This window comes from Natrix helvetica, assembly GCF_964273705.1.
Source record: "Natrix helvetica genome assembly, chromosome: 16".
NCBI lineage: Eukaryota > Metazoa > Chordata > Lepidosauria > Squamata > Natricidae > Natrix > Natrix helvetica.
In genome coordinates, this window is record NC_138563.1 from 6,690,295 (window position 1) to 6,717,994 (window position 27,700).

Genomic DNA, 27,700 nt, shown 5'->3' on the forward strand with positions numbered 1-27,700 from the left:
TTGGCAACATACGGAGGTTTATTTGGTCTCGTTTCACAGGCTCGGCCCGCCCGTTGCTGGGACGGTCCTTAAACACAGTAGGCTGCCCCCACCCTGCTCAGGAGAGTATGTGCGCGCACATATGGAGGAGGAAGTCACAGCAGGGGGAGCCCGGCACATGTGTGAATTTTCAAGTAGGGGAAAGGAGAGACAGTAGAGTCGCACGCTCAAAGTGCTTTGGGTGATGCTTGTTGGTCGCGCGGGAATTTCCTTTGCTTTTCGCTTTGGCCTCGAGACGAGGGCTGAGGAGGGGGCTGCACGGAAACAACCCCCCCCATTTGCTCCTCGGCCCCTCTCGTCCTTGGTGTGCAAAAAGACAAACTTTGCGCCGAGGCCTAAATTGGCTGGATTTTGTTTTCCGGGAGGGGGGGCTGGAAGGGAGTGGAAAGCTAACCGGGACCGTGGGGGGTCTCGGTCCCAGTGTCGTTTCCCCCCCACCCTGAAACGGGGAAGACCCACTGGCGTGAGAAAGGGAGCAGAGGCGAGAACCCCAGATAGCTGCCTATAAGGAGGAGCCAGGATGGCAACGGGGAAAGGGCACCACAAGGTGAGCCGCCACCGGCTGTGGCGGCTTAGTGTTCATTGCATAGCAGAGGTGCGGGGAGGAAGTTAGCCCCCTTTTGCGTGATCCCCAGTTTTCACCACCGAGGTTCCAAGTTGTCGTTGTTTTAAATGTCCTTCCCTGTAGAACAGCCGTCTCTGGTCCTCCCATCTTTGGCCACAGTCCCGTCACGCGAAGCCCGGCAGGCGTATTTCTGGAAACCGCGCGTCTCTGGTCATTTGGTGACCGTGCTTCCCGGGGGGCAGGAGGTCTCCTCCCACCAGGACGGGGCTGGCAAATCCTCTTGCGGAGGTGGGAGTGGTCTGGAGGTCCAGCAAACTGCAGAGCTCATTGTCTCTGGGACTGCCCATGTGGAGGTCCCCAGAAAAGGGTCGGCGGGCACCGCAAAGTCCCCCCAGGTGAAGGGGTCCGAACTGGGTGCCCCGAAAGGGTTGGTGCTTTCGGGAGCGAGTGGTTTGAGCTGACGGGGAGCCAGGCGGGGCGACTGGACTGGGGTGACTGCTGGCGAGGCCCGGGATCCTGACGAGACGAAGCTCCAGGGGTCGATCCGGCTTCGGATAGGGGAAGGACGGGGACGGGAAATGAGGGTGGGGTGAAGGGAGGGGCGAGGGGAGCGGGGGCTGCGGGGGGAGGAGGGAGAGGGGAAGGTGCCATCTGTAGGAAGAGAGGAAGAGCAAAGCTGCGATTGATCGAGGGAAGACATTCAGGTGCATCTCTAAGCTACAGATGGATGGATTTCAACTCCCAGAATCCCCCAGCCACATTCTTTAAGAGGGGTGGACTTCAACTCCCAGAATCCCCTAACCAGCATGCTTTAAGATGGGTGGACTTCAACTCCCAGAATCCCCCAGCCAGCATCCTTTAAGATGGGTGGACTTCAACTCCCAGAATCCCCCAGCCAGCATCCTTTAAGATGGATGGACTTCAACTCCCAAAATCCCCCAACCGGCATGCTTTAAGATAGGTGGACTTCAACTCCCAAAATCCCCCAGCCAGCATGCTTTAAGATAGGTGGACTTCAGCTCCCAGAATTCCCTCAGCCAGCATGCTTTAAAATGCATGACTTTAAACTCCCAGAATCCCTCAGCCAGATGCTTTAAGAGGGGTGGACTTCAACTCCCAGAATCCCCCAACTGGCATGCTTTAAGATAGGTGGACTTCAACTCCCAGAATCCCCCAGCCAGCTTGCTTTAAGATAGGTGGACTTCAACTCCCAGAATTCCCCAGCCAGCATGCTTTAAGATGGGTGGACTTCAACTCCCAGAATCCCCCAGCCAGCATGCTTTAAGATAGGTGGACTTCAACTCCCAAAATCCCCCAGCCAGCATGCTTTAAGATAGGTGGACTTCAACTCCCAGAATCCCCCAACTGGCATGCTTTAAGATAGGTGGACTTCAACTCCCAGAATCCCCCAGCCAGCATGCTTTAAGATGGGTGGACTTCAACTCCCAGAATCCCCCAGCCAGCTTGCTTTAAGATAGGTGGACTTCAACTCCCGGAATCCCCCAACCGGCATGCTTTAAGAGGGATGGACTGCTGCCACTCACCCCACTTTTGGGCCTTGGTGGTCCGTCCTTCCGCGACCTGTGGCACCCTGGGTGACTCTCGTATCCATAGGGGTGGCAAAGCCGTCCTGTCCCCCACCGAAGCCAGGTCAATGAGGAGATCGGTGGCAGCCTCATCCTTGCAGGTGTCCACCTGTAGAGCAGGAGTGGGGTCTCTTTGGGGAGACAGCTTCCTAGATGTTGGCCCTTCCACGGGCCCCTCCGAAGAGGGGGCCGGCAACTCTCGGCCCAAGCCCAGGGAAGCCAGCAAGGCTGAACCCCGGAGTAAAACCCTTTGGATGAGCCGGGGCCCGTTTGGCCTTTCCAGTGTGTGGTCCTCGGTTTCCGCAGAGTTGCTGCCGCCGTCGCCTGGAAGGACGAGACGGCGAAAAAAAGATAAGCGGTCATTTGAATGAAACTCCAATTTAAACCCAGATTCGATTGGGTTTCACCTCCTCATTAGCCTATAGATTGGGGTCTGTTTCTAAAATATTTAACCTTGCTTTTCCGGCTGACGGGCTTCCAGAATGAAAAAAAACACTAGATTAAGCTGTTCTTTTTAATATCTAAAAAAAAAGACACAGCATAAAAGGAAAGATAAAGAGGAGGGAAGAGGAAAAATAAGTTCTGTCGTTTAAAACCGAGAAATGCTATTTTTTGGCTTGGAATAGAGCCAACGTCATAATATCTACATATATAAAAATGGCTGTGTGTTCCAGCATAACCCTCAAGCAATTTCAGTTTCAATGAAACTTGGTACACAGATGACTTACTCTCTGGAAACAAATACTGTAGGGGGTAAGACCCCCCTAACACTCCTCGGTGTGTTTGTGTTTGTGTTTGTGTGTGTATTCCAGCATAACTCTGGAATGCCTGGGCTGCTAAAATGAAACGGAATGAATTATATCTATAGTGTCAAATCAGAGTACTTTTGACAGTGATAGTGTGCATTCAGGTATGTGTGTGTGTGTTCCAGCATAACTCTGGAACGCCTGGGCCGCTAAAATGAAAAGGAATGAATTATATCTGTAGTGAATTACTTTGACTTGACACTAAAGATATAATTCATTCCTTTTCTTATCTAATACAGGATTAGGGTAAATAAATCCCCGGGCCAAGACTTGGAACGGTCACTAACCGAAACGGTTGTAAGTTGAGGACTACCAGTAATTGCGATGAAACAGATCAAAAAGAGGGGGAAGAGACTTACCGTTCTGGCTGGTCTGAGAATGCAGCTGTGAGTGAACAGGGGAACCAACCGGATCTATGTACCACGTTGTTTCTTCTGGCCGCGATCTCCTCCTGCCATGGAGAGAAACAAGGATTGGGTGACAATTCTGAAAACGCAGGTCTGTAGGAGTCACCGAATCTGCCAAAAATGTTTTTATTATATTTTCAGTTTGATTCTGATGCTCGCTGTGGGCTGTTAACTTTTAACAGATTAACAGAGTTGGAAGGGACCTTGTAGGTCATCTAGTCCAACCCCCTCCCCAAGCAGGAGACCCTACACCATTTCTGACAGAGGGCAGTCCAGTCTCTTCTTGAAAGCCTCCAGGGATGAAGCTCCCACAACTTCCAAAGGCAACTTCTGTTCCATGGGTTGATTTGTTCTCACTGTCAGGAATTTCTTGACAGGGAGAACCATCAACCCATGGAACAGAAGTTGCCTTTGGAAGTTGTGGGAGCTTCACCATTGGAGGCTTTCAAGAAGAGACTGGACTGCCCTCTGACAGAAATGGTGTAGGGTCTCCTGCTTGGAAGTGGGGTTGGACTAGATGACCTACATTCCTACAAGGTCCCTTCCAACCAATGAAACTTCCTGACAGTGAAGAAGAAATTTCCTGACAGTGAGAACAATTAATCAGTGGAACAGAAGTTGCCTCCAGAAGTTGTGTATGCCCCAACACTGGAAGTCTTTAAGAAGAGATTAGATTTGTCTGAAGTGGTGTAGAGTTTCCTGCCTAAGCAGGGGGTTGGACTAGAAGACCTCCAAGGTCCCTTCCAACTCTGTTATTCTATTCTATTCTATTCAGAATTCTGTCCTATTCAAAAACCTATCGTATCCTATCCCATCCAACCCTATTCAGAGTCCTATTCTATTCTATTCTATTCTAAGTCAATGCTGGAATTTGACAAAACCCAGTTAAAATCACATGACCACAAGGCGCTGCGAACCATCCCGAATGAGAAACGGTTGCCAAGCGACTCCGAGACTATGGGGAGATCTGTTATAACTCCGAACGGCTGTTAAGCGAGGACTACCCATTTTTTTCACAAGACGGGGGCAGGCTGCCCCACTCCGCTTCCCAAATTGAGCTACGAAAATATCCTATTAATTGGTAGAAGGGGATTGGTTCTGTCCAGTGGTGAAGAGGGTGAGATAGATGCTCTCTACCTGCCGTTTTGCGTACTGCCCTCAGACATTTTAGGGGACCCCGGGCTCTTGGTATGGCCATTCCAGGTCTCATCGCTACGACGGGATAGTTGCCGGTTCCAATTCTGATCATTCTCAGTTGGCTCCACTGAGGGGAGGACAGAAAACAAACAACAGGCCATTAAACAAATCATACAATTCTTTCTTCTTCTTTTTTGCAATAACTTTTTAAATTTTTTGTTACACGTTTTAAATTCTTTTTACAAACAAAGTGTTGTCCAGCTTCCCCCCCACCACTTTTACATCCTCTCTTATACCTAATTTGTTTTGCATCACATTACCATTCCAATTTCAGCCCTTATTTTCTTCCCATATTTCCATCTTAAATTTAATTTTTTTTCTTAACACGTAGACGATATCATTTTTTCGCCCTTTCAGAACCGTAGACCAAATTTATCATTTCGTTTTCCATCTGTTATTTCTAATTTCTATGGGTAGCGTATATCATCAAATTCAATTTTAATATAACAAGCATTTTAGAAGAATACAACAGCAGAGTTGGAAGGGACCTTGGAGGTCTTCTAGTCCAACCCCCTGCCTAGGCAGGTACCGTTTCAGACAAATGGCTCTCCAACGTCTTCTTAAAGACTTCCAGAGTTGGGGCATTCACAACTTCTGGAGGCAACTTCTGTTCCACTGATTAATTGTTCTTACTGTCAGGAAGTTTCTCCTCAATTCTAAGTTGCTTCTTTCCTTGATTAGTTTCCACCCATTGCTTCTTGTTCTGCCCTCAGGTGCCTTGGAGAATAGTTTGACTCCCTCTTCTTTGGGGCAACCGCTGAGATATTGGAAGACTGCTATCCTGTCTCTCCTAGTCCTTCTTTTCATTAAACTATTTTACTTAATTGGTTATCCACAATTCACAATGTTACTTTATTTAACTATATATTGTTAGCAGTATTAACATATTTCATTTTCTATTAATACATCGCTTCTTTCCCTTCCTACCCATTTTCTCTTAACTCATCTCTTGCTCTCTGTGATGTTCTTTTTTTCATCAGTTTTCTGTTTGTCCTCCTATTCCCTACTCTTGAATTCCTTTTTTTCCATTTTATATCTATTATACCCTTTCTTCTGGATTTACGCTAGACACCCCTGTATTAGGGGCATCCTCCTCTTCCTCTAATAAGTAAAAATCACATTCGACTTAACAACCTCACCATTGGGATTGGATCCTTCGTAGCTAAGCAATGTAGTCATGATCTAATAAGTCCTCCTGGGAGAGTGTCTGATCCTGTGATCTTGTTGGCTGCCGTCCCTAAGTGAGTCAGCGGGGTATTTATGCAAATCCAGCCTTCCCCGCTGCGTTTGTGTGTCGTAACCGGCTGAGAAAATCCTAAAGCGCGATCACGAGACTGCGGGATCCTGCAACTGTCGTAAATGCGACCCCCAGGGCCGAGCACCTGAATTTCCATCACGGGACTGCAGGGATGGTGCAACGGTCTTAAGTTTGAGGACTGGCTCCCTTTTTTTTTTCCCAGGGCCTTCATAACTTTGAACAGTTGCTAAAACGGGGGAGTCCTGGGTGCTCTCTGAGTTTGGTGGTTTGATTGCAGACGTTCCATTGCCCAACTAGATAACTTCATCAGTCCTAGAAGGGAGGGAGTGTTTGCGTATTGGAGGAAAAGGAAGGGCTAGAAGGGCGGGGGGGTTGTGAAGGGAGGAGGTGGAGGATTGTGGGGACCTGGGTGCTCTCTGAGCTTGGTGGGTTTCTTGCAGATATTTCATTACCCAACTAGGTAATATTATCAGTGCTAGAATGGAGGGAGGTTCGTGGGGTGGAGGAAAGTTAGAGGAGGAGAAGGAGAAGAAGAGGAGGAAGAAGGAGAAGAAGAGGAGGAGGAGGAGGAAGAAGAGGAGGAGGGGGAGGAAGAGGAGGAGGAGAAGAAGAAAAGGAGGAGGTGAAGAAGAGGGAGAGAAGAAGAGGAGGAGGAGGAAGGAGGAAAAGAAGAAGAGGAGGAGGAGGAGAAGGAGAAGTAATAACAACTGTGGGATCCTTGGTGCTCTCTCAGCTTGGTGATTTTCTTGCAGACATTTCATTACCCAACTAAGTAACATCATCAATGCTCACAGAGAGGAAACTCTCCTCCCTTCTAGCACTGATGATGTTACCTAGCTGGGTAATAAAACGTCTGCAAGAAAATCACCAGGCGCGGGGAGCACCAAGGACCCAACATTTAGCAAACTCTTCAAAGTTATGAAGGCCCTGAAAAAAAGTGACTTCCCCAAACTTAAGTCCATTGTAGCATCCCTGCAGTCACGTGATCCGACTGGTCATAAGTTGAGGACTGCCTCTTATCGGCATCTAAGCTTGTTGAGATGTGTGTTGGGGATTTGTCCGGAGGGAAATCCGCGCCACTCACACTGGATAGCTCGAAAGCGTGGGAAGGTGGGGGAGCCCCCCGCGGCTGCGTCGAAAAAATCCTTCCTCTTGTCCAGCCCTGGGGATGCTTGAACTGTGATGCGATGCTTAAAATCTGGGGGGGGAAAAGGAGAGAACTTCCATGAAAAACACCTTGAAGCTGATCGAGTCAGATCTACCCAGTTTCCCCCCCGAAAATAAGACCTCCCCGGATAATGAGCCCAATCGGTCTTTTGAGCGCATGCACCGAAATAAGCGCTTATTTTGTGGGTCAAAAGAAAATAAAGAGCCTGTCTTATTTATTTCCCAGAATCCCTCAGTGCACCATTTATTTCCCAGAATCCCTCAGTGTACCACATGTAATTCCCAGAATCCCTCAGTGCACCGCCTTTATTTCCCAGAATCCCTGGGGTGCCGCCTTTATTTCCCAGAATCCCTAGGGCGCCACATTTATTTCCCTGGTTTTCCACGTGCCCCGTATTTATTTCCCAGAATTCCTGACTATTTCCCTGAACGTATTTCCCAGAATCTCTGTGTGCGCCCCATTCATTTCCCAGAATCCCTCAGTACACCGTATTTACTTCCCAGAACCCCCGAGAATGCTGGTGCGTTGCCATCGCAACCCGCAACGAATACCAAATCTGGCTTTCGTAAAATAACACATACGCCCCTCCAGCATTCAGAAGGAGCAAGGCGGGATGTAGCCCATCCAGCCTTCCCCAGAGCTCGGCTTCCCACCGGCCTTCTTACCGAGCGGCATGCTGATGCGCTCGCTGTCCCTTCCTCTGAGCTTGTTGCGCTTGAAGGTTCCCTTGCGCTTCTTCACATGGGGCCGATCGCGATTCATCTGCTGGATGAGGAGGCTGAGTTCGCGCTCAAAGACCTCCAGCTCCCACTGGGCCAGTTCGTGTTCCCGCTGGCGGAGAAATTCCTCCTGGGACTTCTGCTTCAGGGCCGCCTGGTTCAGTTCTTCCTCCCGGCTCAAAAGCTCCTGGGGAGAGAAATGGATCCCGAACAATCCCCCACCTGTGACGGAGGGAAACTCTCGGTCGTCCCCGCTCTCCCGGAGATCTTTGGATCCTCCAGTCATGATGTGATCCACAGTTTGATGTAGATCCTTGTCTTAAAGGAGTGATTTCCTAGTGGCCCCCCCATCCCACCTACAGGTAGTCCTCGACTTACATCAATTTGCTTAGTGACCGTTTTAAGTTACAATGGCACTAAAAAAAAAGGATTTATGATTTCTTCATACAACCATTGCGGCATCTCCATTGTCACCTGATTTACATTTCAATGTTTGACAACTGTAGTTATGATGGTTGCAGTGTCCCGGGGGTGGGGGGTGGAGTGGAGGGGTCATGCGATCCCCCTTTTGCGACCTTCTGACAAGCAAAATCCATGGAAGCCCAGGTTCCCTGAACAAACATGCTAACAACCACTGGGGGTCTGGGAGAAAATTTTGGTGGTCTGCAGAAAAATGATTTGCCTTTTTTTATATTGCATTCAATCCGGGCCCTGGGCTGGATACGTGCGATGAACGCTTGTGTTGCTGCAGAGAGTCTCCCCCTTTCGGGGTCTTTTTGGGAGGGTCGGAGGGGGGCAGAAATTCCCACTTGGGGTCTGCTTCAGCCTCCTGGTGAGGGACTTTGGGCAAAGGCTGGAGGGAAGCACCGCTGGTGGCGAAGAGCCAGAGGGCCTCGTTCCAGTGGGACTGCATCACGGCCTGGAACTGGCTGACCATCTCAGCCCAGTAAACCTCCAGGTGCCAGCACCTGGCCTTGCACTCCCGCAGGTCTTCCCTCTGCTTGGAAAGCCTATGCTCCTAGTCCTCAGTGAGGTGCTTCTGCTGAGCCTCCTTCTCGGCCAGATCCAATTTGAACTGAGTTGTTTTGTCAACTCTTTCTCCTGGGGGCTGCTTAGCTCCAGGAATTGCCTCCTGTTGGGGCCCTAAGGAGCCCGGGCGGGAAGGTGAGGAGTGGTTGGGAGGGGCGATGTGAGATCGAGTTGGCCACGCCCACCCAGTCACACGACCACCTAGCCACACCCACCCAGCCGGTCATTAGGCAGATCGTATTAGCGGTCCGCGGGATTTAAAATTATGAATTTAGTGGCCCCTGAGGTCCGAAAGGTTGGGGACCCCTGGTTTAATCCAAACGCCTGCTGTTGGGAAAGGGAAATCCCCCGCCCCTCTTCCCCAGCCTTTCCCCTCTGATTCTCACCTTCTCTTTTGCCCGCAGTTCGTCAAACATATCCTGGATCTCCAGTTTCCAGTCGTCCTGCATGGAATGGAAGGACTCTTGTGGCAGGTCGCGCAATACCTGCGTCTCGAGGACCGCCAGCTGGTCGAGGATGGAGGCAAAGCTGGGCCGCGCATGGGGGTCCTGCTGCCAGCACTCTGGTGGGACCGAACCGGGAGGCGGCGGAGGAAGGGAAACAAAAGAGAGAGAGAGAGAGAGAGGAGTCAAATAACGTGGTTGAGAAACAGCTTCCCCTTGGAGACTGTGCAACGTCGAAGCCCAAGGTCTGTCTGCTATGAATGCCATCTGGGAGAGCTGCATGTAAGGCAGGGACCAGGTCCTCCTTTGGGGACAGCTTAAATGGTTAGAGGAGAGGAGAGGAAAAAAGGGGACTGTTGGATTAGCATGTGGGCAAGACCTTGGGAGACAGGGCAAAGAGATGCTATCAAGGGGACAGTCAGCTAAAAGACAGCGTAACCCTCAGCTGCATACTAGATGGAGAAAGAGGCTCAGATGGGACCCTCCCTAGTTTCTCAGGCTGTAAAGGGGGTGGCTATAATGGTATGTGGGCAAGACCTTGGGAGAGGGGGTAAAGAGATACTATCAAGGGGGCAGTCAGCTAAAAGACAGCTTAGCCCTCAGCTGCATACTAGATGGAGAAAGAGGCTCAGAAGGGACCCTCCCTAGTTTCTCAGGCTGTAAAGGGGGTGGCTATAATGGTATGTGGGCAAGACCTTGGGAGAGGGGGTGAAGAGATGCTATCAAGGAGACAGTCAGCTAAAAGACAGCTTAGCCCTCAGCTGCATACTAGATGGAGAAAGAGGCTCAGAAGGAACCCTCCCTAGTTTCTCAGGCTGTAAAGGGGGTGGCTATAATGGTATGTGGGGAAGACCTTGGGAGAGGGGGTAAAGAGATACTATCAAGGGGGCAGTCAGCTAAAAGACAGCGTAGCCCTCAGCTGCATACTAGATGGAGAAAGAGGCTCAGAAGGAACCCTCCCTAGTTTCTCAGGCTGTAAAGGGGGTGGCTATAATGGTATGTGGGCAAGACCTTGGGAGAGGGGGTGAAGAGATGCTATCAAGGAGACAGTCAGCTAAAAGACAGCTTAGCCCTCAGCTGCATACTAGATGGAGAAAGAGGCTCAGAAGGAACCCTCCCTAGTTTCTCAGGCTGTAAAGGGGGTGGCTATAATGGTATGTGGGGAAGACCTTGGGAGAGGGGGTAAAGAGATACTATCAAGGGGGCAGTCAGCTAAAAGACAGCGTAGCCCTCAGCTGCATACTAGATGGAGAAAGAGGCTCAGAAGGGACCCTCCCTAGTTTCTCAGGCTGTAAAGGGGGTGGCTATAATAGTATGTGGGGAAGACCTTGGGAGAGGGGATAAAGAGATGCTATCAAGGGGGCAGTCAGCTAAAAGACAGCGTAGCCCTCAGCTGCATACTACATAGAGAAAGAGGCTCAGAAGGGACCCTCCCTAGTTTCTCAGGCTGTAAAGGGGGTGGCTATAAAATGGTATGTGGGCAAGACCTTGGGAGACGGGGCAAAGAGATGCTATCAAGGGGATAGTCAGCTAAAAGACAGCGTAGCCTTCAACTGCATACTAGATGGAGGAAAAAGGTCAGAAGGGACCCTCCCTAGTTTCTCAGGCTGTAAAGGGGTAGGGAGAAGATAGATCTATGGACAGAGTTTAAGCAAGTATGTGTAATGGTCTGTGGGAAGACCTTGGGAGATGGAGTGAAGAGACCTGCCCAGTAATGGTCAGATAAGGGAATATAGCTCTCAGTTGTGTAACAGATAGGGCAAGGGGCTCAGAAGGGACTCTCCCTAGTTTCTCAGGCTGTAAAGGGGGGGGGGGGAGATAATCTAGATCTATGAAAAGAGTTCAGAGTGTGTTAGGTTGTGAAAGGATATGTTGGGAACAGCACAGGAATGGTCAGATAAGAGGCAGCATAACTCTCAGCTGGGTAACAGGCAGGGCAAGAGGCTCAGAAGGGACTCTCCCTAGTTTCTCAGGCTGTAAAGGAGGTGGCTGGAATGATATGTGGGGAAGACCTTGGGAGAGGGGGTAAAGAGATACTATCAAGGGGGCAGTCAGCTAAAAAACAGCGTAGCCCTCAGCTGCATACTAGATGGAGAAAGAGGCTCAGAAGGGACCCTCCCTAGTTTCGCAGGCTGTAAAGGGGGTGGCTATAAACATTTTAAAAGAGAGTTTTTGTCCCAATTTACCAGGACTCTTTTCAAAATCACCAATCCGACCTCCGAGATATTTTCACTTACCCGTCATTAAACGGGCAAAGGGTTCAGGGCATGTGGATGGTATCGGGAGGGTGAGTTTGTTGACGGCAACCCCATAAGCCACAGCCAGCCCGTCAATTCCCCGGTATGGAACTTCGCCGGTGAGGAGTTCCCACAGGAGCACTCCGTAACTGGAAGAATAAAAAACAGGGAAAAGATTACAGGCAGTTCCCAACTTACAAATATTTATTTGGTCGGGACCTTGGAGGTCTTCTAGTCCAGCCTCCTGCTCAAGCAGGAGACCCTATACCATTTCTTACAGTAGTTCAATCAATCAGAATAGGAAGGGACCTTGGAGGTCTTCTAGTCCAGCCCTTTGCTTGAGAAGGAAACCTTGCCACATTTCAGACAAATCGCCTGTCAAGCCTCAAGCGATGGGGCAAAACTTCAAAACATCATTTAATGAAAGGTTATAAGTTGAGGAATAACCCCCATTAGTAGTTTACCTGACGGGCTGAAGGTTAACTCAGCCTTCCGTCCTTCTGGAGTCGGTAAAATGAGGAGCCAGATTGTTGGGGGGTAATAGGCTGACTCTGTAAACCCCTCAGAGAAGGCTATATAGAGCACTATGAAGTGGTATACAGGTAGTCCTCGACTTACGACCACAATCGAGCCCAACATTTCTGTTGCTAAGTGAGACATTTGTGAATTATGCCCCATTTTACGACCTTTCTTCCCACAGTTGTTAAGCGAATCGCCGCAGTTGATTAAGTTGGTAAAATGGTTGTTAAGTGGATCTGGATTCCCCGTTGACTTGGCTTGTCGGACGGTCACAAAAGGGGACACAGCAACGGTCATAAATGTGCTGTCAGGCTTCCCAGGATGCCCTAATACAGTGTTTTTCAACCTTGGCAACTTGAAGATGTCTGGACTTCAACTCCCAGAATTCCCCAGCCAGCATTCGCTGGCTGGGGAATTCTGGGAGTTGAAGTCCAGACATCTTCAAGTTGCCAAGGTTGAAAAACACTGCCCTAATAAACTCATGAGCCTTGAGCCAAATTTCAAAAGAAACCCAGTAAGGAGCAATACATCAGCGTGTACTAGAGTGAAGTCAGCTCTAACCCACGTAATTTACTACGGCCCAACTATGACTCTGTTTCTCGCCTCCTCCAAGGGTGTGTCATAAATCACATTCAACCGGAGCACGCTCCGTGGTCAAATAAGCTTTGAACCCCCTTTGGTCCAAAAACGTACCTCCAGACGTCACTACCCCGGGAAAAAGTGGAGTTTTTGATGACCTCCGGTGCCATCCAGGCGTACGTCCCGGCTGCGCTCATTTTAGTCGTTTTGTGCCATTCCCTGGCCAGACCGAAATCGGTGATTTTGAGGGTTTTCCCGCTGACCTCGCCGTCGTCCACGTATTCGCTCAACAAAACTGTGGAAGGAAAAAGAGAACGCTTTCAGACAACGCCAAAAAGAGGCAAGCTGTGGTTTTTTTTTTAAAAAGCAGCCCGTTCTGGAAACTCTTCCCCGTATTGGTAATCCTCGACATACGACTGCAAATTGAGCCCCAAACTTCTGTTGCGAAGCGAGATATTTGTTAAGTGAGTTTTGCCCCCCCCCCATGTTACCATCTTTCGTGCCACATTTGTTAAGGGAATCGGGGCACTTCTTCAATTTAGCGACACCGTAAGCGAACGGACATTATGTCAAAATGTGGCTCAGTGGCTAAGACGCTGAGCTTGTCGATCAGAAAGGTCGGCAGTTCGGCGGTTCGAACCCCCAGCGCAACGTAACGGAGCGAGCTCCCGTGACTTGTCCCAGCTTCGGCCAACTTAGCAGCTCGAAAGCGCGTTTAAAAAAATGCAAGTTGGAAAATAGGAACCACCTTTGGGGGGGGAAGGTAACGGCGTTCCTTGCACATTTGGCATTTAGTCATGCCGGCCACATGACCATGGAGACGTCTTCGGACAGCGCTGGCTCTTCGGCTTCGGGGGGCGCTGCTCATCTCCGTTTCAAAGACGAAGAGCCAGCGCTGTCCGAAGACGTCTCTGTGGTCATGTGGCCGCCATGACTCAATGCCGAAGGCGCACAAAACGCTGTTCCCTTCCCACCAAAGGTGGTTCCTATTTTTCTACTTGCATTTTTTACCTGCTTTTGAACTGCTAGGTTGGCAGAAGCTGGCACAAGTCACGGGAGCTCACTCCCTTACGCGGCGCTCGGGATTCGAACTGCCGACCTTTCTGATCGACAAGCTCAGCGTCTTAGCCACTGAGCCACCCTCATATCTTTCGCCAAAGTGCTTCGTGGTTGTGCGAATGCAACCAGGGTAGTCTTTTTCCCTCCTTTTCAAACATGGCTCCTGCCCACTCCTAATTTCACTCTGTTTTTCTTCCAATTTGGCCCGGCTTCACTCAATTGCGATACATTCTCTGGGAAGCCCCCCCTCCGTAGAAATTTCTTGCAGCCAGAAAGGTTTCCTATGTGGCCAGTTTAGACACCGTGCCAAGATGCCTTTGCATTCTTGGCACACAAGCGGGCAGAAGCCGTCCCAAGCTCCGATTTACATTGGCGTTAAGAGCTTGAGTAGGAAACAGAATAACAGAGATGGAAGGGACCTTAGAGGTCTTCTAGTCCAAACCCCCCCGCTCAAGCAGGAGACTCGGCCCTGTGCTGGAGCTAAACCTCTGCCGTATTTCTCAGATAAATTTTAGTTTATTCAAACTAGGTTAAAATACAAAACACCAACAGGTTTAAAAAAACAACAACAAAAAAGACATATTTAACAAAATAAAAAGGTATTAAACAAATTCTAACACTGTATGTACCTTACGTCCACCCTAGTTGAATTAGTATAATTATTACAGCAATGTTGGGAAAAGAATTTCAAACTGTTAAAACTACTAAACCTACTTATAAATTGTTGAGCCTGTCATTCATAAAATATATTATTAACAAAACTGCCAACGAGATAAACAAACAGACACCCATCTCTTTCTAGGTCTGGCAGTGGCCACTCTAGTCCTCGACTTATGACCATAAGTCATACGGAGGCCAATTTCTGTTGCAAAGTGTCTGGACGCTTGCGAAGGTCGTAAGCGTGAAACAGCTTGCCACCAGACATTGTGGCTTCTCCATCACTGGAGGTTTTGAAGAAGAGACTGAAACAGCTATTGGTCCAGATTGATATCGTTAGTCTCCCACTTATGACCACAATTGAGCCCCAAAATTATGTGGCTAAGCGAGACACTGTTTTTTGCAGAAACCCATTTTAAAAAAAACCTTTCGATTTGCTCTACAGATAGTCCTCAACTGAGGTCAACATTTCTGTCGTTAAGCGAGACAGTGGCTAAGTGAGTTTTGCCCCATTTCCCGACCTTCCTTCCACGGCCGTTGAGTGAATCATTGCAGTTGCCAAATTAGAAAAATGAACCCCGCTTTCCCATTAACTTCGCTTGTGAAAAGCGGATCGATCGCAGGACACACACACACTGCGACCGTCATAAATACGGTGTCTTGAGTTTTGATCGCGGGGCCACGGGGATGTTGCAATGGTCCTAAGTGCGAAAAACAGTCATAAGCCCCTTTTTTCCCAGCGCCGTTGTGCGACTTTGACACCGTCGCCAAAGAAACTCTTGCTAAGTCGTGGACTGGAGGACGACAGCTCTAGCATTCTGGTTTGGGGAAGGAAGTTGCAAGCTCTCTGCACGTGGTCAGAGGCCCTGCCGCTCTTGATTTCAACGCACGTCCCCCCCAACCCAAAAAAAACCCATCGACGGCAGAACGAACGACCCTTAGATATGCTCTCATAATGTCGAAAATCCCAGCCAAGGAACCCAGAGGTTGGTTGGGCTGCGTTCCCACAATCCGTAGGCAAGGCAGACATTTCGCAGGGAGGCGGAGGCACTGGACTCGCCATTGTGTCTGAGGCCGGCCGGAGAATCGGCCTATTGTTCTGCCGAGCAATGGAGTAGGGTGGACCTGGCCGGCCACGGGTCTCTCCGTCCACCTCTTTCCCCAGCTGCTCTTCAAATTTCCCTTCCCCGCCGCCGGGCCCTCGGACGGAGGAAGCCAGGAAAGGGGGGGGGGGGGTAAAACTGGCAGGAAGCGAGTTGGAGGAAGCCAAGGGACCCCCCCTCTCCTCTCCCAATTAACCCCCCTCCCTCGCATGTAAACAGAGCATTGTTTCCAGAGGTTGCTGAGCTGCACTGTTTGTTCTTCCCTCTGGGGAAAAAAAAAATCGCCCCGAGCCACGAAATGTCCTTGAGAAAAACTTCTCGCCCCACTAGTCAACTTTCAACTAGCCGGCTTGGTAAGGAGGCTAATTCAATTGGTCTGAATGGAGATGGAAGGGACCTTGGAGGTCTTCTAGTCCAACCCCCTGCTCAAGCAGGAGACCCCTATACCAGGGATGGTGAACTTTTGGGGACGACCATTTAAATAGGAGCCAGCCGTGCGCAGCAGCTGCCAAAAAAGCCAACACAGTTCTAGGCTGCATCAATAGAGGGAGAGAATCAAGATCACGTGAAGTGTTGATACCACTTTATAAGGCCACAACTGGAATACGGCACCCAGTTTTGGTCGCCAGGATGTAGAAAAGATGTGGAGACTCTGGAAAGAGTGCAGAGAAGAGCAACAAAGATGATTAGGGGACTGGAGACTTAAACATATGAAGAATGGTTGCAGGAACTGGGTATGTCTAGTTTGATGAAAAGAAGGACCAGGGGAGACATGATAGAAGTCTTCCAATATCTCTCCTTGTTGTTCATCTGTTGCTTCTTGTCCTCCCTTCTGGTGCTTTGGAGAATAGGTTGCCCAATTTGAGCCCCTCTCCTTTGGGGCAGCCTCTCAAATACTGGAAGGCTGTTATCATATCATTCCTGGTCCTTCTTCTCACTAGACTAGCCAGACCCAACTCCTGCAACCATGGACCTTGGAGGTCTTCTAGTCCAACCCTCTGCTCAAGCAGGAGATTCTATCATTCTGGACAAATGGCTGCCCAGTCTCTTCTCAAACACTTCCAGCAAGTCGTTCCACTGATTGTTCTCACTGTCAGGAAATTTCTCCTTAGTTCTAGGTTGCTTCTCTCCTTCATTAGTTTCCACCCATTGCTTCTTGTTCTACCCTCAGGTGCTTTGGAGAATAGTTTGACTCCCTCTTCTTTGTGGCAACCCCTGAGAAGACTGCTATCCTGTCTCCCTTGGTCCTTCTTTTCATTAAACTAAACATATCCCAATTCCTGCAACCTTATTTCCAGGTTGAATCTCTCCTTGATCAGTTTCCATGCATTCTTCCTTCTCTGGCCTTCAGGGGCTTTGGAGAATAGCTTGACTCCCTCTTCTTTGGGGCAGCCCCTGAGATATTGGAAGACTGCTATCATGTCTCCCTTAGTCCTTCTTTTCATTAAACTAAACATACCCCAATTCCTGCAACCGTTCTTCATATGTTTTAGGCTCCAGTCCCCTAATCCTCTTTGTTGCTCTTCTCTGCGCTTTTTCCAAATTCTTCTTTTTTAAAAACAAAAATGAATTGCAGAACCTTGGAGCATGTGCAGAGAGCGGCAATGGATCCTTTCCTGACCCCTCCCCTCCACCGATCCACCCACCCAAAGTACGGATACCTTGACTTAAAACCATTCATTCAGTGACCGTTTGAAGTATGGCAAAGTTTCCTTGTTACTGTTATTCGCCCTTACAGCATCCTCGCAGTCAGGGGATCACAATTCGGACACCTGGCAACCGGTTCCTATTTATGACGGTCCCGGGGGGGGGGTCACGCGATCCCCTTTTGCAACTTTCGGACGAGCAAAGTTCCATGGGGAAGCCAGATTCACATAACAAACGGTGTGACTAATTTAACAACTGCCGCAAAAGGTGGCCAGACAGGTGGCAAAAGGGGGCAAAACTCACTGAACCATTGTCTCGCTTAGCAACAGAAATGTTGGACTCAATCGTGGTCGTAAGTCGAGGACCCCCTATTCTGCTCTTGTTAGAAGATTTCAGCAACGGAGGAAGTGTGTGAGATTGAAGGCTGCTGAAGTGGGGATTTTTAATTTTTATTTTATTGAAGGAGAGTTTGAATGACGTCCCTCTCCGCTTGAATTTCCCGCCCGCAGTCCGGAGGCATATTTTTAGGGCCGAAAAAGAAAAGGACGCAAGTCACCTTATCGGCGAAAATAGGCAAGCCCGCCAATTCAACAAACAAATTGGGAAAAACACAACGCTGCTAGACCTCATGAAGTTGCCTCCCTCTCCACCGTCCGAAAAGCCATAAATTAGAAGTCACAACATTTCCGGTAAACGCAGTGCCCGTCTGCGAGGAAAGCCTCCCCCCCCTCCCCCCCCAGTTTGCTGGAAGGCAACGAAAGCTGATTTGATGTCGCAACGGCTCCGCGAAACCAGCAATAAGGAAGGAAGCAACTGGTGAAGCTGGATTCCCGTGGCGAGATGAGAAAGCGGAAAGGAGGGAGGGGGGAGGGAGGGAGGGAGAGGATGCAGCTACTGGGCTGCTGGCTGCACAGCACGCCACCCCCCTCCCCAAATTCACAATTTCCTGTGCTTGCCAACTCCTGAAAACAGGAGAAGAATGTGGGGGCAGCATTTGAGATCAATGCACTGGTGTGAATTTGAGGTCAACAAAGTCAAATCTAGAAATTATATCTTGTATATATGTTCGATTCCCAGTAAGGGTATGGCTAGCTGATTAGACCTAAATAGATTGAAATAGATCTATACTAGTCTCCCTTTATCAGCACAAATATACATATTATAAACATATATTTCTATCTTGAAATTGACTCTGGATTTGTATCCCAGTCTAAGACTAACAAGGGAATACAGAATAACAGAGTGGGAAGGGTCCTTGTAGGTCATCTAGTCCAAACCCCCCCCCCCCCGCTAAGTAGGAGAACCCTACTTAGGCTCATCATTCTAAGCGTTATCTTCCTGCAACGAAAATGGCCAAATTCATACACGGAGCCCCACAAATGGTATTAATATTGCTTTATAAGGCCACCCTTGGAATATCGCATCCAGTTTTGGTCGCCCGGATATTTAAAAAAAGATGTGGAGACTCTGGAAAGAGTGCAGAGAAGAGCAACAAAGAGGATGAGGGGACTGGAGGCTAAAATATAAGAGGAACGGTTGCAGGAACTGGGTCTGTCTCGTTTAATGAAAAGAAGGACTAGGGGAGACATGATAGCAGTCTTCCAATATCTCGGGGGCTGCCCCAAAGAAGAGGCAATCAAGCCATTCTCCAAAGCACCTGAGAGCAGGACAAGAAGCAATGGGTGGAAACTAATCAAGGAGAGAAGCAACTTAGAACTGAGGAGAAATTTCCTGACAGTGAGAACAATTAATCAGTGGAACAGCTTGCCTCCAGAAGTTGTAGGTGCTTCATTACTGTAAGTTTTTAAGAAGCGATTGGACAACCATGTGTCTGAAATGGTATAGATTTATGATCCTCTATCCTATACTTCTGACCATTTTTCACACTTATGACGGCGGCATCATCTGATCAAAATTCACCTGCTTATTACCCGCAACGGAGTCCTATTTATGACGGTTGCTGTGTCCCAAAAGGGGTGTCCCGGATAATAAGTCCATGCGTTAAATAAGCCCTCCCCGAAAATATTGCAACACAGCAGCAGCCAGGAGGTGACCACGCAAAAATAATAAGACGTCCCCGAAAATAAGACCAAGTTGCTTATTTCGGGGGGGGGGGGTGTCAAAAGAAAATAAAGCCCTGTAACTACATGACCTCCAATTGGCTGAAAGGATCCTTTTGCCTGTCCCATTTTTCATTTCTGATAAACAGGTCTGACAGGTTTTTCTACGATCCTTTTAAAACCTGCCGGATCGGAAGTGGAGGGGAAAAAAATGTGATTGTTTACACACCACGAGAACCTAAATTTATAGCAAGCCACCGAGAAGTGAGCTTCACGTAATTTTACCGCCGGTTCGCCGCGCACTGAAAATGTGAGCGCACGGGCACACCCGCGCATGACCTTCCACACATGTGCTTTGCTGACACCTCTTGCACGCATGCGCGCTGCTTAGATAACGTGGTTAAATAGGACAGCATAGCACCGAGGCCCATCTGCAGGTCGCCACAACCGGATCGATCGCACCGATCCGAACCGGCTGAATACAATCACTGAATACAATCTGTCTCTACCCTCCGAAAATAGTGGCTTGCTCCTTTGCTAGAAGTTATTCATTGATTTACAATGATTCGTTTAGCAAGTCTTCAAAGTTACTGTGGCACTGAAACAGTGACTTACAACCGGTCCCCAGACTTACGACCATTGCAGCATCCCCCTGGTCACGTGGAGTCTGAGGAAGGCTCTGTGTCGGAGGCAGAGAGTGGGCCAGGGCCATCTGACAGTTATCAGCTGCCTTCGGAGTTGGATATCAGTGAGGCAGACAAACAGCTGGAGCCTGTTCCCAGTGTGCGCATGTGCAGAATGGCCAGACGAAGGGAACAATTAAAGGACAGGGGTCGACTTGGGAGTAAGGCCACGGGTGGACGATGAATGGCCCTCCCAGAGGAAATAAAAGGGGAGCAAAAGGGGAGTAGAGTTTGCAGGAGACAATTAGTTTAATCGGTTCGGGACTCTCCAAGATTTCTTGCCAAGTTTTGCAGATATCAGCCTGGCAGCTCTCCAAGCCAGATAAGGTCTGTGACTGTAAATCCTCCCTTGAAAGACTTTGCTGGGTGTGAATGAGCAGAATTCACAATTAATAAGAGGAGGTTTTTGTCTGGACCTTTTGTTCTTGGGAAGCCTTCCGCCAGAACAATTTCCTAGAGTCGTTTCGCAATTACACAATGCCCCAGGTTCGCATCCTACGCAGAATCGAACCATCTTTCTAATACAGGAAGGACGAAGATTGTGTAAACCGTGTTTTAAAAATCTACAAGTTCAGAGAAGTTTTGCTGTCTACCCAACGACTGCTTAGCGTGCGTCTAAGCAACCACGATCACGAGATTTCCGTTTTACAGACAGGGCAAGGACGGAAGGCCGAAAAATGAAGCCATTTTGGATTTTAGGAAGAACAACAAAATAATAATCCAGTCCCTTATAAAGAGGAAGGCTGAAGAACAGACATCTCATCTACGAGATTAATCTCAAGTCTGCCTTCACTCAATTATTCTCTCCCTGTTGCCCTGCAGCCTGAAAGGATATTAATTTAAGGATCAAACAACTTTGGTGTTTTCCCCAAAAGTCGAGATAAAGAGCAGGCCAAAATCTTTTCTGAACTGAATTCAAGTCCTGGAAATATTGTGCATTCATACATCTACCTAATTGTCTCGTCAGAAAGATCGGAGAAAAACAAACGCAAGGAAGGTCGTAAAATGGGGCAAAACTCACTTAAGAAACGTTTCACTTAACAACAGAAATGTTGGACGCAATTGATTCAAATTCAGGCCCTTGGTAACCACATGTAGTCCTCGACTTACAACAGTTCACTTAGTGACTGAAGTTACAAGGGCACTGGAAAAACAACAACTTAGTTTGTCAGACTTACGACCGTTTGCAACATCCCCGTGATCAGGTGATCAAAGTTCAGGCGCTAGGCAATTGATTCATATTATGACGGCTGCAGTGTCTATCTTAACAACTACGATGGTTCACTTAACAACTGCGGCACGGAAGGTCGTAAACGGGGGCAAAGCTCACTTAACAAATGCTTACTGTAACAGCAAAAATGTTGGGCTCAAATTTACGACGGACACCGCATTCAGGGGTCATGGGAGCAACATTTGCATCCACCTTGACAAGCAAAGTCAGTGGGAGAAGTCTTGTTTAATGATGGCGTGACTTGCTTAACAACTGCACTGCTTTGCTTAACAGCTGTGGCAAGAAAAGGTCGTAAATGAGGCTCAACTCTCTGGACAATCCCCTTGCTTAGCAATGGAAGCTGTGCTCCCAATTTTGTAAGTTGAGGACTATCTCTGGTTTGTTTTCCAAACTGGGAAACAGTTTTCCCCAAGCTGTTGTTAAATACCGGGAGTCCTCGACTTACGACCACAGTTGAACCTGAAATTTACATTGCTAAGCGAGACAGTGGTCAAGCGTGTTTTGCCCCATTTTCAAACCTTTCTTGCCACAGTTGTTAGGTGAATCACCGCATTTGTTAAGAGAGTAACACCGTTGTTAAGGAATCTGGCTTCCCATTGACTTCCTTCGTCAGAAGGACGCAAAAGGGGCACTGCAACCGTCATAAATATGAGTCAATTGGTATGGGAATCATTTGACCGATGGTTAGAGAATCAATAAAAGAATTAGAAGTAAAATTAGCTGTGTAAAAATGCATCAGTAAAGTTCACATAATTAATAAAGCTAAATAAATTAAGAAGAGGATTGTTATAGTATTAGATATTTAAGGTATTGGTATTAAGCTGGAATAGATAAATCGCGAATATTGTTGTAAAATTTAATTTTTATTGCACAAAATATTTGCAGCCACGCGACACACTGTTTAATGAACGATGGATTCTTTATATTAAAATAAAATAAAAACTTTAAAAAAAACGTATCAGTCAATTGCCAAGTGTCTGAATTTGGATCATGATGCTGCAACAGTCATACGTGTCAAAAATGGTCATGTCACTTTTTTCAGCGTCGTCAACTTCAAACGTTCACTAAACAAATGGTTGTAAGTCGAGAATTACCGTTAACTTGCATTTTTCCATACATTTATTTATTCCTTCTCTTGTGCAAAGCCAGTGAGCGTCCCGATGAAATTTGCAGTCAATCCTTTCCAGGTTTTGCTCAACATTCCCGCCCACCCCCGACCCTAGATATATGCCTCTTATTAGGTTTTGAATCTGGGTTCAAATTCTGCTCTTGAGCCAGGTTCGGTCACAATGAAGCTGAAGGGGGGGGGGGAATGCAATTTTGGGCAAACCATTTCATCACAACTTAGTACCCCAAAACAAACTGTGTCGGCCGCCCTCATCAAACCGACCTGCTACTTCTGATAGGTTTGGTTGGGGATGATGGGACCTGTAGTTCAGCACGTCGGGAGGGTTATGGGTGGGAGGTCATGGTTTGGAATTAAAACGGGTTAAAATAAATCCAGAGAACATTCTCCTGGGACACCTCTTAGAATCACAGCGTTTTGGGCCTGGGAGGAACCCCAGAGATCATCTAGCCCACCCCATTAAATTATTCATGAGAGCCTCTTCCTTAAAAATTCAGAGATGGAGAACCCACAATCTACGTAGATAGACTATTTTATGGTTGCACCAATCTCACCCTCAGGAAGTTTCCCCCTAATATCGTTTACTATCTTATCCAATATGCTTTGGCCTGACGAGAGAGCGGGGTTGGACTAGATGACCTCTGATATCCTTTCCCACTGCAGTTCCATGATCACTACAGCTTAAGGAAGTGAGTTTTGTAGCTCAGAAGGAGGTTTTGCATGAAGAAATCCTGATTTTATGGAGAAGGAAGCCCTTGACTTATAAACACAACTGAATCCCAGAATTCTGTTTGCTAAATAAGGCAGTTGTTAAAGGATGCTTTCCCCATTTTACGACATTTCTTGTTGTTAAGTGAATCAGAATGTAAATCGCGTTGACAGTGGGAGATGCTCAACGGTCGTGAGTGTGAAAAAACAGTCCTAAGTCACCTTTTTCAGTCGTTATAACTAAACGAACTGTTGCGAGTCGATTATTACCTGTGCTTGCAAGCCTAGCTTGCAACCCCAGATTCTAACATTGCAAGACGCAAACTCTGCCCATGTGCAAAGTTATTACGATTATTCTTTCCCAGATCCTACGGACGCCCACCCTGCCCACTTGAGCTTAGCTAGCCCCTTCTACTACTTTGCAACACGCTGGAAACCATTTGCAAGAACCTCCCTTGCCGGTTTCCAGCGGAAATCGGTCGCTCTTGTTTTGCATGGAAAGAAAAACAGGCATCTCGCCCTTACGAGAGGAAACGAGAGGAAGGCCATCACTGTCGCTTCCTCCTCGTGGGTCACTGGGTTCAGCTTCAGCCATCAGCTGGTGGCAAGCTTCAGGATCAGAACACGGGCCATGTGGGGAGGAGAAGGGGGGGCAAAGAGGATGGGCTGGGTCTTTTCCTCATGTATGCCCTCCTCTGCTTTAGCAAATCCTGCCCGGGGGCCCATCCCAGTGAAGGGGAAACTGAGGGAAAGAGAGAACTCTGTGTATGCTCAGAGGCAGGCTTGTCTCAGATTCAGGAAAGCTGGGGGAGGCTCGTGGATAGGAACTGGGGGCAAAGTTAGACCTGGATCCAGAACTATTCCTCAACCTTGGCCAATTTAAGATGGGTGGACTTCAATTCCCAGAATTCCCCAGTAAGCGTAGTTGGCTGGGGAATTCTGGGAGTTGAAGTCCACTAATCTTAAAATGGCAGAAGTTGAGAAATATTGATAAATACTGTTTCTCCGCCTTAGAGTTTAAAATGAATGGACTTCAACTCCCACAATTCCCCAGTAAGCATAGTTGGCTGGGGAATTCTGGGAGTTGAAGTCCACTCATCTTAAAATGGCGGAGGTTGAGAAACATTGATCTAAAGCAGTGTTTCTCAATCTTAGACTTTAAAATGAATGGACTTCAACTCCCAGAACTCCCCAGCCAGCTATGTTTACTGCGGAATTCTGGGAGTTGAAGTCTCTCCATCTTAAATTGGCTGAGGTTGAGAAACATTGATCTATACTGTTTCTCAGCCTTAGAGAGTTTAAAATGAATGGACTTCAACTCCCAGAATTCCCTAGCAGTCATGGCTGGTTGGGGAATTCTGGGAGTTGAAGTCTGTCATCTTAAAAGAAGCCGAGGTTGAGAAACATTGATCTAGAGCAGTGTTTCTCAACCTTAAAAGACTTTAAAATGGACTTCAACCCCCAGAATTCCCCAGTAAACATAGCAGACTAGGGAATTCTGGGAGTTGAAGTCCCCTCATCTTAAAAGTGGCCAAACTTGAGAAGCAAGGATCTAGAATTTGATCTGAATCAATTAATCTGTGCTGGATCCCACATTTTTCCTCAGAAATGACTTGAACAAGGGGACAATGTCGCTTTATATGTGTTTAGCGAGATGGGGGGTACGAGCGTTAGAACGCCAACCCAACATTTGAAGGGGCTCCTTCAAGCAACCCCAGGTGGAACGGAAAAATCTGGAAACTGTGGGTGGGAAACAAAAAAGAATGTGAATGACCCAAATTAGAATTTATTTTGAGTTTCCTGGATGTAGGAAAGTGCAGAGAGAGGTCCAAAACTTCAAAATGGCCGCCTTTCCTGCGCAATTTGAACACAGGACTTTGATTGGCCCAGCTGCTAATTTGACTTCTCTAGGCAGATATAAATAAAACAATTAAATAAAAATGTATAAATATAGATACAGGTAGTCCTCGACTTAAAACAGTTCATTTCGTGACCATTCGAAATTACAACAGCACTGAAAAAGGTGATTTATGAACAATTTTCACACTTGTGACCGTTCCCTGTGGTCATATGATCAAAATTTGGGTGCTTGGCAACTGGCATGTATTGTATTTATGACAGTTTCTGTTTCTCGTGTCCCATGATCCTTTTTGGGGACCTTCTGACCAGCAAAATCAACGGGGAAGCCAACTTAACACGGGCAGCGATTCACTTAATAGCGGTGGGAAGAAAGGCCGTAAAATGAGAATAAAGGCACTAAAGACATGTCTCGCTTACTAACAGTCATTTGGATCGTAAGTCGAGGACTACCTGTAAAAAAATGGCAGGAACAATCCAGGTGGAGTTTTTAACATTTTTAACAGCAACAGAGTTGGAAGGGACCTTGGAGGTCATCTAGTCCAACCCCCTGCTCACGCAGGAGACCTATACTAGGGATTCGAACCGCCGACCTGCCGACCTTTCTGATCGACAAGCTCAGCGTCTTAGCCACTGGGCCACCTATCCTAGTTAAAAGTTAACCTAGTCAGTTAAAAGGGGGTGGGTGGGTGTTAAAACAATTCAGAGGCAGCCTGAAGTTGGACCCACCGTCCCGCTCGGTGGTGGCCCCTGTAGCCGGACCCGGGTTCAAATCTAGGCAGATGTCTCCCCTAAGACTTACTGTTGTTGGATTTCAGGTCCCGGTGGATGACGGGCACAATGGCGCCACAGTGAAGGTACTCCATGCCCTGCGCGATCTGGACTGCCCAGTTGATGAGGATGTGCGGTGGGATACGGCGTCCGGCCAGCATCCGGCTGAGCGGTCCTCCGGCCGCGTACTCCATCACCAAACACAGGTTGGGCCCCTGCAGGCAGACGGCCTTCAGGACGATGATGTTGGGGTGCTTGAGCATGGCGAAAAGACGGGCCTCCTGGCGCACTCGCTCGGCCGTGGTGCTGATGTCCTCGTCCGGGTCCTGGCGGGCCGCCTTGACCGCTACCAATTGCCCCTTCCAGCTGCCCCGGTAGACCTTCCCGAAGCCCCCCACCCCGATCACCTCCTCCAGCGTCAGGTCCCGAAAGTCCGCCTCGGGGGGGTCGCCGGGCGCCGCGTAGGCCGCTGTCTTGGGCGAGACATAATTCGACGGGAAGATGCCCACTCGGTCGTTCAGCTTGCCGGCCCACCAGCCTTCGTCGCCAGAGATGGCCGAGTCCCAAGACAGGACTTCCACCAAGTCCCCCTTGCGCAGGGTCAGCTCATCCGTGCTGGCGGCCTCGTAGTCAAACAACGCCCTCCAGACGGGGTTGGCGTACGCGGAGGGACCCCCGACTCGGGAGCCTGGACCCCAGCCGCCCACCAGAGGGGCTTTCCGGAACATGCTTTTCAGTGGCTCCATCGTGCCCTCCCGGCCTCATCGGGTCTAGGAACATGGACCCCCCCCCCCAGCGGAAGGGAGACCACGGGGAGAGCTGGGAGCTAGCTCAAACCCCCTCCCATCGGGGAAGACGATCCAGGTCTGCAACCCTGAGGCGCTCTACATGCCCTCCAAGGCTTCCCTGGCGCCCGCGGGCGCCGCGATCTCTTCCTCCTCCGTGGGAGCGGGCGGAGGCCGCGGGTAGATCTCGGTGGCTTCCTCGTCCCTCCCCGCGAAGGATCCGATCCGGAAAGGCGGGAGTGGATTCCAGGATCCTTCCCCGGAGATCCCGGCTGGCAGCGGCGGACGATCCGGCTCTTCAAAAGGCGTCCCCGACGGCTCGTTTGCCCGGCTTCGCCCCGGTGGCGGAGCGGTGTTTTCCGTCGGAGCGCCGGACAGAGCGAGGCGGGCAAAGGCAGGGAAGGCGAAGGCGGGTCTGCCCGGCTGGGACTGCCCCGCTTGGAGGCGGGTCTCTCCGGCTGGCTGGCGCTCCCTTCTCCGACGGAAGACAAGGCGAGGCTGGCCCCGGGCTGGAGCCGTGCCCAGTGCCGCCTTCGCCCGCTTGGCCAAGCTGGGGGAGCGGCGCCAGCCTCCGGGGCGCACAGCGCTCCTCGTCTTGGAGGCGATCCTTGGGTTTGCTCCAAACTTGGGCACTCCGGTTGAAGAACAGAAGAAGAATAGGATAGGATAAGGAATACAGAAAGAATAGAATAGAATAGGAATTGTATTATGTACACTGAGAGCATCTGCACCAAAGACCAATTCCTTGTGTGTCCAATCACACTTGGCCAATAAAAAATTCTATTCTATTCTATTCTATTTTAATTATATTCTATTCTTACGAATTCTCTTCTCTATTCTCATCTCTTCTCCTCTATTCTATTGAATTCTATTGTATTCTATTCTCTTTTCTCTTCCCTTCCATCCCACTCAATTCCTATTATTCCTATTCTATCCTTATTCTATTCTATTCTTATTCTATTCTCTCTTCTCTTCCCTTCCCTTCCTATTTTTGCTATTCTATTCTATTCTATTCTAATCTTATTCTATTCCTTATTCTCTTCTCTTCTCTATTCTCCTCTCTTCTCTATTCTATTGAATTCTATTGTATTCTATTCTCTTTTCTCTTCCCTTCCATCCCACTCAATTCCTATTATTCCTATTCTATCCTTATTCTATTCTATTCTTATTCTATTCTCTCTTCTCTTCCCTTCCCTTCCTATTTTTGCTATTCTATTCTATTCTATTCTAATCTTATTCTATTCCTTATTCTCTTCTCTTCTCTATTCTCCTCTCTTCTCTATTCTATTGAATTCTATTGTATTCTATTCTCTTTTCTCTTCCCTTCCATCCCACTCAATTCCTATTATTCCTATTCTATCCTTATTCTATTCTATTCTTATTCTATTCTCTCTTCTCTTCCCTTCCCTTCCTATTTTTGCTATTCTATTCTATTCTATTCTATTCTAATCTTATTCTATT

At 48.4% G+C, this 27,700-nt stretch overlaps 1 protein-coding gene across 1 annotated transcript; it reads right to left on the reverse strand.

Moving 5' to 3' along the window:
- On the reverse strand, positions 1-26,636 carry MAP3K11 (mitogen-activated protein kinase kinase kinase 11). Its single transcript, XM_081968517.1, has 10 exons — positions 25,486-26,636; positions 12,667-12,847; positions 11,455-11,603; positions 9,161-9,336; positions 7,692-7,932; positions 6,943-7,056; positions 4,541-4,667; positions 3,356-3,447; positions 2,149-2,514; positions 1-1,255 (listed from the first exon to the last, which is right to left on the reverse strand). The coding sequence occupies exons 1-10, from the start codon at positions 26,198-26,200 to the stop codon at positions 816-818; spliced, it is 2,601 nt and encodes an 866-aa protein (XP_081824643.1). The 5' UTR covers positions 26,201-26,636; the 3' UTR covers positions 1-815.
- Between the last annotated feature and the right edge of the window lie 1,064 nt (positions 26,637-27,700).